At 47.4% G+C, this 10,550-nt stretch overlaps 1 protein-coding gene across 5 annotated transcripts; it reads right to left on the bottom strand.

Annotated features, from left to right (window-relative positions):
* Positions 1–417: 417 nt before the first annotated feature.
* On the bottom strand, positions 418–10,550 carry LOC131893167 (titin-like). Of its 5 annotated transcripts, XM_059243126.1 has the most exons (12): positions 10,303–10,550; positions 10,084–10,214; positions 9,667–9,745; positions 9,446–9,566; positions 9,151–9,368; positions 8,940–9,070; positions 8,745–8,866; positions 8,452–8,684; positions 4,010–8,381; positions 1,441–2,464; positions 1,270–1,325; positions 679–819 (listed from the first exon to the last, which is right to left on the bottom strand). In XM_059243126.1, the coding sequence occupies exons 2-11, from the start codon at positions 10,179–10,181 to the stop codon at positions 1,319–1,321; spliced, it is 6,405 nt and encodes a 2,134-aa protein (XP_059099109.1). In that variant the 5' UTR covers positions 10,182–10,214; positions 10,303–10,550; the 3' UTR covers positions 679–819; positions 1,270–1,318. The 5 variants fall into 5 exon arrangements, with proteins under 5 accessions (XP_059099106.1, XP_059099107.1, XP_059099110.1 ...); XM_059243123.1 differs by lacking the exon at positions 1,270–1,325 and having other exon boundaries at positions 418–819; XM_059243124.1 differs by lacking the exons at positions 1,270–1,325; positions 10,303–10,550 and having other exon boundaries at positions 418–819; positions 10,084–10,228.

Raw genomic sequence — 10,550 nt, 5'->3', positions numbered from 1 at the left:
TTAAAAGCTGGGCTCTGAACTGGAAATATGTCTTGAGGCAGGTAACTGCCACCTCAAACTAGACATAAAGTGAGCTTTGGAAATCTTGTCATGAAATCTTTTTTAAATGAATGATAAAATTTATGAGTATTTGTTGTGCAATATTCTATCCAAAATCAATACGAGTAGCTTTAACGCCTTAACGTAGCAGAAGTGTAATGCATCACTTTAAAGTGCATTGCATAGTTGGTTTTGACCTTGACCTATATTAAAACATTAATAATAGTATTTTCATATTGGTTTATATTATGAAAAGCCGTTTCATAGTGCTTATCGATTAGGTCACTTTAAGTTTGACGCTGCCATATGCAATTTGATTGAGATGGGGCATCTCCATACCGAATATTTCTCTTGTAAGTCAATACTAAGGCGCGATGCTGCAAGTAAGTCATTTTATTCCTTATTCAGAAGATGATGGATGGCATGCATTTACACAATTACAAGTATTTCCTCCGCACATCTCAGTTGAAGGCCATGCTTTTGGCCCGGAACTCGTTTCTGGCCTCACTAGGTCGGCGTCTCAGCGTGGCGTAGCTATCGATGGGGTTGTAGTAGGAAGTAGAGGAGGAAGAGGAGGCTCGGCCATTGGGGTTTGTTCCCAAAGAGGAACTCGTACTGGGCTCGAGACTCGTGGACGAACGGTACCAATTTCGAGGCTGGGTTGAATAACCGCCGGTATTGGGAGGATGATGTAAGGAAGACAACGACGTTGAGGAGCCGTACAATCGATTGTCCTGGTTCAGTAACGAAGGCGGCGTCGGTAACTTCGAGGACTCAGATCTGCAAACGAAAAGACTTGCATTCGACTTGTTTCATGATATGACTGCACGTGGAACGTGGATTAGCCCCTCTTTGAGGCGAGTGTCTTGGAGCCCGATCATTGATTTTAAGAGTGATGGCTTGACTAAAAGGTCCATTATCTGACGACACAAGTGTATGGAATGTCATTCTTTGGCTCCGGGCGGAATACGTCTTTGGACATGAATTAGTCAATAGTGATCGGTGGAACGACAAAAATGAGACACAAACCAAAATCAAGTCGTGTTGAATATCAGTGCTGCTGGTTGGGGATGTGGACACATGTGATGAACGTATGATAGCTTATGTTTGGAGAGGAATATATTTATCGTGTTTTTCCTTATTGGTTAAGAGAAAACCAAAGGGTGTTATTCCTGTCTTTTGGGTGTCTAACTGAACGACAGACGATCGACGCAAGATCAGTCGACAAACCTTAAATGCTCGGATGAGACCTGGTTCAAGGAAGGTCCGCATAGACGGCTTAAATCCTGCAAGATTTCAGTGAGGTTGTACAATCATCCATCATCGTCAATCGCGTCTCTTTCTCCTGTCCACCGTTAACGAAGATGAAAGAAATACTCTCAAAAATGGCAGGACACTCACCTTTCGTAACGTCGAGGTAAGCTCTTGAAATCTTTTCCCCGCTCTGGAACCGAAATCCTTCTCCAATCACTTCTGCCCCTCTCTTCCAAATTGGGCAGTCTCGCTCCGCCAGTCACGGAGGTGCGTCTCCGGGGAAACGGGTCTTCGTCCATGCCCATCGAATTGAAACGATCCAAAGCGGGTCCCATGTCATTTTGAGTTAAGGAACGCCCATGAGACGTAAGGGTGGGCCTGGAAGGCAATCGAAGTGCCGACTCCTCCCTTAGCTTGTCTGCCAATGATTGTCGGCTCATTGAGACCGAGCGGTTTCGATCTTGATTCATCATGGACGAAGGAGGCACAAAGCCCATATCCGTGGCAAAGGCATCCAGCTCTCTGGTCATGCTACGCTCTCGAGCTTTGATGTGCTGCTTAAAGGCCTCGATGTCGTCACGCTTGGAACGGGGATTGGAGTTGGAAGAAGGGGCGAAGTTGACGTCAAAGAGTTCTCGCGATATGCTCCTTCTGGCCACTGGCCGAGCCGATGACTTGTGCGGGTCTTCAAAGAGCTCTCTAGAAATACTTCTTCTGGCGATCGGACGAGCGCGAGTGCCGCTGGAACCCGAGCCAGCTTGCGATGGAGCCAGGGAAGCCAATTCGCTGTCCTCGTCCAATCTTGAGAGACCACGACTCGTCTTTCGGAAGCGATCTCCGATGGGTCGTTCGTCAAACTCCCTGACTGTCTCGGGAATGCCAAATATCTCCGAGTTGACGGACTCCGTGTCATCGACGGGGGACATGTAGCCATCTGAGATTTCGCTCACGTCGCCAGAGCGTTCCGTGGCCTCTCGTTTCAATTTGTTCAAGGATGCTTGTAAGATGTCTTGCTCCAAATCTTGGAGTTCGGAAGAAAACTGCCTGTGCAAATGCTCCAATCTCTTCTTCTCCACCGCCTTCTTGTGCCGCAACACTTGGTTCCCTATTTCAGGGGTGGGGGGGAGGGCAGATGAGTGGGCGGAGATTGACGAGGGGAGTGTTCCAACACCTGTAAGGGCAGATGAAAAAAGCGATAACGCATGCAAGTGAGTGAGTACAGAAAAATGGAGTTGCCACTAGCAACGCCTTTCAAACGGAAATGCAAGCGGCGGGTTCAGCTTTTTTACTTGTTAGTAGCTTCATGCAGTGTGAAGATGATGAGAAGTTATTGGCTGATAAGATGTCAAATTGATTGTTGTTAAGCATATTATGCAAGGCATCATCACACACATGAGAGACATTGAGCAAGGGATGGAGCGGTACAGAATAAAAGCATGATGAAGATGAGAGATATTCTAAGGTGCATTCACCTTTTCCAGTGGAAGGATCTCTGAAGTGGTAGACCGAGATGAATCTCGCTTCCGTTTGTCCGCAGCAGCAGCAATGATATTACACGTAACAAAAGCATGCTGGTTTAGTAATCCATCACTTTTGGCGCCTCCATAGGGCAAAATTTGACGCCTTGACTTTTGACTCGCTGTCAAAGCGTTGCTGACTGAAGTCACTTGGCTTGGGGAAGTGGGCGGGGGAGGGTAGGGCTGAATGGGCCGATGAGAAGTGACCGATTTGGGTGGCTCAAATGGTAGTGGCGACATCGGGGGAGGTGAAATGGGAGGGGAGACCATAACCGGTGGGCTACTTGAGAGGGTGGGGATGGGCGAAGTGTAGCCCTGGAATGATACTGGTCGGTAAACAGATGGGGTAGAGGGCCTGATCTGAGAGGGTGTGGAATGTGTATGGGTTGAGGCCGAGGTCAAGGCTTGATTCAAGCCTTTGGGCCGATGATTTGGAAGAGACGCCGACAATTGTTGTTTTAGGGTTAGTGCTCTGTGAAGGGACTGACCTTCAGAGGGTAAGGTCCTCATTGTGGCCGGGGGGGATTTGGGTGTTTCTGGTCGAACCACATCTGGAATGGATCCAGACGGCAAATAGGGTTTGGGTGATGATACGCGATGCTCCAAAGACTTGCTATACTGAGGTTCAATGATGGACGAAAATTGAGGGCTCTTCACTGCCTCACCTCGCCGGGGTACAAAACGAGGAGTTTGAGATTCAGTCTTGGCCTCCGTCTTGATGAATTCCGAGGGTCTCTTGGCCGCCTCTCGGGGTTCATTGCTGCCGATTGTGGAACTCTCTGGCATGGAGTTACTCTGATAGGTCGGAGAATATGGCTTCATAGGAGTCATATAGACACTGGCAGTTGGTCCTGCTCCTTGATTGTCAGTTCTCGAAAATGATCCAGTGGATGTCGTTATTGTTGGTGCGGCTACTGCCTTAGATGAAGTCGTCTCGTTCCCAACCACGCGAATTGGAATTAATCTTGCTGAGGGATCAGAAGAGGGATAGGATATACCAGAGTGGTTATATGGAGGAATATGGGGTGGTGGGAGGTAGCCAGGTCTTAGTCTTTGCTTGCTGGTGATGGATATGCTACCACTTATGTCATTGTCACCTTCATCATACCTTTTTCCAAACAGATTACCTGTGGTCTCTCCTATCTCTTTGCTCAACGTGGAAGATGGATGAAGGTCATTTAAGGTATTACGAGGTGTACCTCTAAACATGTTACGAGATGATCCCAAGGTGGAAGAAGGCGAATCTGTTTGCCCGAGAGTGGACGAGTCCATGGAACGTAGTGAGGAGGTCCCATCATCGCGCAGGGAAGATTGTCGGGAGAAGTTGATGGGGGTATTGGCCCCGCTTCGTTTCTGCGAGTTTCGCAGCGCCGATCGTTCCAAACGAGCGTGAGTGCGTCCAGGGTTGAGGCTGGAATTCATGAGACGATTGGTGTGCTGCCAAGCCACGTGGTGATCATGCTCATCGTGAATCCGCTTCGTCAGGCTCTTGACTCGGTTCAATAAGGTTGAAAACAAATTTTCCGCCGTGATCTCCCTCATGCCATCGTCGTCAAAGTCATCCTCACCCTCAGAAGAAAAGCTCTCGGCTCTTTGCATGGTGAAAGGGGGGCGAGTTCGCTTCAGTTGGAAGTCTTCCCCAAAAGGCCCATGCTTGCCCATGGAAGAATACTTTTGGAGACCACTTAAGGGAACTACCCCGAAAGAGGAGTCGTCATCTGACATACTTGAATCACTATAAGCCGAACTCATCCTCTTCTTCTTACTGCCCCAACGATTCCTAGAGAGTCCACCCCCGTGAAATTGATCATGTTTTTCGAGCGCCTCATCCTGATCTTCCACCCCTGGATCAGGCTTGCTGATTCCCTTACTAACGACCCTAATTGGGACAGATTGGGACTTTGGAGGCTTGCTCTCGGGCTCAGTCCGTGAAGAACCCGCGCCTTGAATTTGTATTGGAATGATGCGCTCTCCTGCTTGAACAGTCGCCTCAGGTCTGGCCAATACAGGAGAACTATTTCGCTTCCATTCTTTGCCCGACTTTTGTCCGGCCATGGATGATGGATCACTATTGGTGTTGACTCGTGACGAAGAGGCCGGGGTCTCATTTGAAATGGATGGCTGATAGCTGGAAGTCTCATTAGGACTTTGTTTCCAGGAAGGTCTAGAATTAGTATCTGTTCCAGTATGAGCTTCCTTTCCTGACTTGTCATTGAACACTTTCCTCTCCATAGGCGGCGAAATAATGACATCCAAAGTCATCCCCTCTTCCTCTTCCTCCGGGCTCTTTTTGTTTTTAGCTGGAGCATGTGGGATTTTCTTTAATGAACTCTTCACGGCCTCAAGCTTGTTTTCGGTTTCACCGGGTTTCAGTTCAGGTTCGATAGTTTTTGTCTTGGGAATTCCTGGTTTGCTCACCTCAGCTTGGGTTTGCATCAGTGGAGCAATTGGCGCCGTTGGAATGTCAATGCCATTCTCTTGAATCTTCGTGTGTGGGGCTGCATTAGTATCTTGGGGCGGCAATGATTTTGGCATTTCCATGGACACCTCCTTGGGCGTTACTTTCTTGGTGAGAGATTTCACTTCCGGTTGTGGACTAGTTTTCTTGGCTTCAGGCTTAAAAGAGATCTTAACCACTGGCAGTGTCACCACGGGTGGACTCTTCTGTGTTGGCGATGTAACGTGAGAGGCAGGGGAACCAGGTGACGACACGGACTTGAAGCCCTCAGGCATGAGTATTTTGGTCACGGGGGCTTCCTCTGGTTTTGATGGAACTGATTTCTTGAATTTGACAGGATCCGCGTTGAACAGTTCCCTGGTCAATTGACCGACAACCACCAGTTTGGATTCGCGCTCCTGATCCTCCACCGAATCTTGCGACTTGATGGAGTCTTGCTTGGGTATGTGATGGGATCTTGAAGGAAGAGGCTTTTCAGTCTCCACAGGAGTAAGCTCTGCAGGCCTTTTCTGATCCACGTTCGAATTGGGTCTGACTTCGACATGGCTCGTTTGCGCAATGAACATAATCTCACCTTCTTTCTTAGGAGCCTCAGGGAGAACTGTCTGCTCTTTGTTTTTCTCGTATTTAACTGAGCCAACTTCTTCATTTTTAGATTTTGGTTTGGGACTTGTTGCCGCCTTTGGGCTTATTACCGCCTTGGGACTTGTTGTTGCCTTGGGACTCGGGGTCCTTGGGCTCATAGGCCGAGTGCGAGAGGAGGCTGCTAAACTTTCATTGGCTTTGCTCAGCATTGCTGACTCAATGTTACTTGAGTCCTCAATGGTACTGTTTCTCTTATTCTCATTACCCTTTGCTTCCTCTCTCATTCCTTTGGTCTGGTCGTCCATGGACCGACTTTGGGTAATTGTTGGAATGGGGGCTGAGTTGGCCCCATTTGGAGGTTTCTTGGGCTTAATTTGAGATGGAATGTTCAAAGGGTTGAAATTGGGAGCAGGCTCTTTGCCAAGAGAAGGCTTCTGAGTCCTGGGGGCGGTGTTGGCTTGCTTGGTCCCAAAAGGTAGGGACCCTTTCTCGTCCTGCCGTTCGTTGTCTTTTTTGGGCCGCCATTTGGACCCAGACCCAGATCCGGAGCTCGACGTCGAATTGACACTATTCCTCCTAAACAAGGATGGTGTAGGAGGTGGTTGACTTTTGGTCTCAAAGACGCTCTTCGCGTCGTTGACCTTCAAACCTGGAGAGCAGCCCTCCAAGTTAAGCTTTTTCGAGTTCCTACGATTGATGGCCAATTTATCTTCTTCAATTTTCTTGGGTTTTGGATTTTCGTAGCGATTTTTCAAATCATGTAATCCTCGGCTTCCAACACCCGCACTGACAATCTTCTTGGGCTTGTCTAAGGTTCTGACGGCCTCTTTGTCAGGAGGTTTGGCCTTGGAGATCACCTCACCTATGTAGTTATTCCAAAAGGCGGCAGCCTTGATGACCTTGGAATCTCTATTTTCGGCCAATGTCGGGTTTGGGATCTTAATTTCAGTCCCATTGGGGGTTGTTTCTGTTTTGGTCGGAATGGAATGGTTGGATCCTGAAGAGGAAAGGGACACAGCAGAGCCAACTGAATCGGGAGAGCGCTCTTTGCGGCTCCCTGAGGTCGCACTTGTGACCGGGTCAGAAGGCTCGAGTAGTTTCGGCACTTGTGGTGAAACGGGTCTCTCAATAGGTTGGGATGATTCTACAATATAGGGCTTGGGGACAGAATTAATGAGTCCCCTTTGTTCACCGTCTTTTCGTGTAGGGGACCCATTGTCAGATTGCTCAAAGGGTATTGTCTTCGGGAGAGGAGCCGAAGTGGATTTTGAGTCATTAGGTGAAGCAGTGAAAAGTGTTAGTTTTGTGTCGATTGTTGGTGTTGTATTTGGTTCCCCTCTAGGTATCTCTGAACCAGATTCAACGGATGAAACACCACTAAGTGTATGGCCATTCATCATTGAAGCATGGGTATCCATTTGCCCCTCAATCTTGGGCACGGCCTTATTGATTAAAGGAGGAGGATTATCTTGAGAGCCGGCCAATGTTTGTTGCTTTGGGGGGTCTGGAGTTGGTTTTGGAATTGAAATGCTTTGATTTGGAATGTGAGAAGGATTGGCGGGGTGCGAATCTCGCTTAGGGACCTTGTGGGAGACTGGAAGCGAAGATTCCGGCATCTCAACTCGTTTCTTCATGTTTGGGGCTGAAGTAACAACCTCCATTTGAGGCACCTCCGGTGAGGTGTGCTCATCAAGGCCTGGGTTCCCAGCATTGTCTAATTTGCGTGCCTCATTTGCCACCGGGTTACTGATTTGGCTGGATTCGGGCACTTTGGGAGGAGGTAAGGGTGTCACTAAAGTGTCAAGTTTCGCTTTGGTTTCTTCCAGTTCCGGGCTTGGCGCTCTTCCCCTCGGTGTGTTGGGTCTTTCCAACATCGTGCGAGGTTGCTGAGCTTGTTCGGTGTCATGATCGGCCTTGGGCGCTTGATGATGATCCTTGGCGCTTCTTTTCTGAGAGGACCGTCTCACCATAGGTTCGAGGGGTGGAACTGCGTCACTTTGGGCCTTATTCGCGTCCTTTGGTTGAAAAGCCTTGTTCTGGACATTGCCGACGGTTCTTATAGGGGGCGTCGGAGGATGCTGTGCTTTTTTTGGTTGTTGTGGTTTAGATGAAGGCTGTGGAACTGCCGCCTCCGATTGTCCTTCAAGGATCTCTTTCTTTTTCTTTGGTTTGGCAGCTCCTTTATCTTTTGCCCCGGACGGCTTGTTGAGGTTGGGCGAGGCCACTCTGTCCTTGGGGCCATTTTGATTATCACAGACTTCCATTGCCTCTAACGGTTGGGATCCATTGGGGGTCTGAGGTTCCCTCTTCTTGGCTGTCAAACTCGGATCCAGCATACTGGGCGTCTCTCTCAGCTTCCTTTTCGTCTTTTCTTTCCGTTTCTTGGCTACTGGTTTCGCCGCCTCATCGGGCGGCTCTGACACACTGACCTCACTATGTTCATCTTCCAAATCATTGGGAACCTCGGATTCCGGAGGAAGTTCCTCAATAAACATGGCTCCTTCATCAGGCTCATTAATGGTAGGAACCTAAAATAAGATGGGAGATGAATGAATAACAGTGCTTCTAAAACAAAGTTCAAAGCCATGCATGTCGTACATTGGGTGGTTCATCCTCTTCTTGTTGAACCACGACCTCTTCTTTGTCGGAAGGAGGTGCCAAAGACAGGAGAAGATCCAATCTGACAGGGGTGAGACTGGCCAAATGTTCAGCCTCCTTAAGGCACGACTCAGGATAGCCATCATTGACCCAATCATGAGCACAAATGTCCGATATATTAGCTCTTTTGTCCGGGTTGACCGTCAGCATGGTTCGAATCAGATGCGATGCGCCTGGAAAAATCTCGACATTTGAAATGGCTCGAGCTCAAAGTCATACTTATTGCGCCGTACTGGCTGGTTTCTTAGGCTCATAATAGTCTCCTGTGGTGATTTGCTTGACCAAACGTTTGAAATTTGACCCGTCGAACGGCATGGCCCCATACACCAGGGTATAGAGCAAAACTCCCAATGACCTTTGGGATGAGAGAACGGGGTTCAGCATAATGGGTAAGAAAACGAGAAAAAATGCTCAGCTCTTGGAATTACCAACAATCCACTTCTGGTCCAACATAAGGGCAACCTCGAACAATCTCTGGTGAGGCGTACAAAGGACTACCACAAAACGTGCTCAAAAGGGTCTTCCCGTCGTAAACATTTGACAGTCCAAAATCCGCAATCTGGATGGAAGATAATGAACCATTAGAAAGTGCACTGCTTCCGAACTCCACAATTAGGCCCTAAATTCAAGACCCCTCACCTTGGCTCCACCATTTTCATCCAAAAGGATATTTTCTAGTTTCAGATCGCGGTGACAGATGTTGTTCTTATGACAATAGTAAGTGGCCATGGCTATTTGACGAAATACTCGCCGAGCCTCTTTGTCATCCAGACATTTGCGATCACTGAGATAATCGTACAACTCTCCCCCGGCTGCGATCTCCATGACAAGAATCATTTTCTCCTTGTTTTCAAAGACTAGATAGCCAATAGGGTAATTGGGTCAATTCGCCTCGTCATTGATACAATTAATAGGTCACTACATCTGGACCTACCTTCATAGATGTGAATGATATTAGGATGTTGGACGGATGACATGATTTGAATTTCCCGCCGAATTCGCACCAGATCAGCTTCCGTTTCAATCTTGGATTTTTTGATCGTCTTAATAGCCACCTGCAAAAACATGTTACAGAAATGGGAATCTCGAGTCTTTTTCGTGCCTAGCTTTGGGGGTCGTAAACGTGATTCATAAGCTTCGTAATTATTTATTTACCTCTTGCCCCGTTTCTTTGTTTATGCCTAATTGGACTTTCCCATAGGTGCCTTGGCCAAGTTTCCGGCTGATTTCAAACCTGTTTCAAAAGCAAAGAAACAATACAATTTGATTATAGTACGTCGTTCAAGTTGAATCATGACAAAACATTGGATATACCGAACTTTAATACGGATTGGAAAAGTGACGGGACTTGTTCAGGATAACTAAATACTCGAAATAGAATTTTCTCATCGTGGAATAAAAGCATTGATAGATCTCCAATTCATTATTGAGTTACGGATTAAATTAGCACAAGCTTTAGCCAGAGGGAAACCATGTCAAAGAACGGATCCTCTGTGGCTACTGTATGACAATCACATCCAGAGCCTCAAAAAAAGAATATAGCTCGTGTTGCAATGAGGGCAAACGCCTTACCTGTTCTTAAGTTTCCGCTTATGATCGTTCAGTTTGATCCCACCAGCGTTTTCCATCCCACCCATGATGTTCATCACATCATCTTCGTTGACCACCATGATGAAAGTTGGATACTGATTGTTACCTCGCAACTAGATACATATAGATAGATAGAGATCGAAGCCTTTAAGCCATGATTCATGCTGAGTGGAAGCTTAGTTCGAGAAAACCAAGGCTCACCTCACAATCCGATCAAATGATATCAAGATGAGGATTTCTGGAGACTCTCCGTTGACTTCGCTTCTTCGTTTTCTTCTTCTTCGAGAACAACAAATGGGATGGACACATCACAACACAAAAGAGCTACGAGTTTCAAAAAAGGATCACAATGCAAGTACATGAGATTTTTACAGCCACTCAAGACTATCCAGGATAGACGTTTTCCAGTGTAACGCCATTTTTCCACTTTTTTCTGTCGAGGCCAAGTT

Source organism: Tigriopus californicus, chromosome 2 (assembly GCF_007210705.1).
Source record: "Tigriopus californicus strain San Diego chromosome 2, Tcal_SD_v2.1, whole genome shotgun sequence".
Taxonomy (NCBI): Eukaryota; Metazoa; Arthropoda; class Copepoda; order Harpacticoida; family Harpacticidae; genus Tigriopus; species Tigriopus californicus.
Note: the sequence above shows the minus strand (reverse complement) of the source record. Positions and strands in the feature narration are given on the sequence as shown.

What these genes read in the sequence shown, in the direction of transcription:
- LOC131893167 (XM_059243123.1), bottom strand. Translation starts at nt 10,181, where the DNA reads ATGGTGGTCAACGAAGATGATGTGATGAACATCATGGGTGGGATGGAA. An exon ending in AAGCGGAAACTTAAGAACAG is followed by an intron (nt 9,746 to 10,083) that starts GTAAGGCGTTTG and finishes CTTTTGAAACAG; the next exon opens with GTTTGAAATCAGCCGGAAAC. An exon ending in ACAAAGAAACGGGGCAAGAG is followed by an intron (nt 9,567 to 9,666) that starts GTAAATAAATAA and finishes ATGTTTTTGCAG; the next exon opens with GTGGCTATTAAGACGATCAA.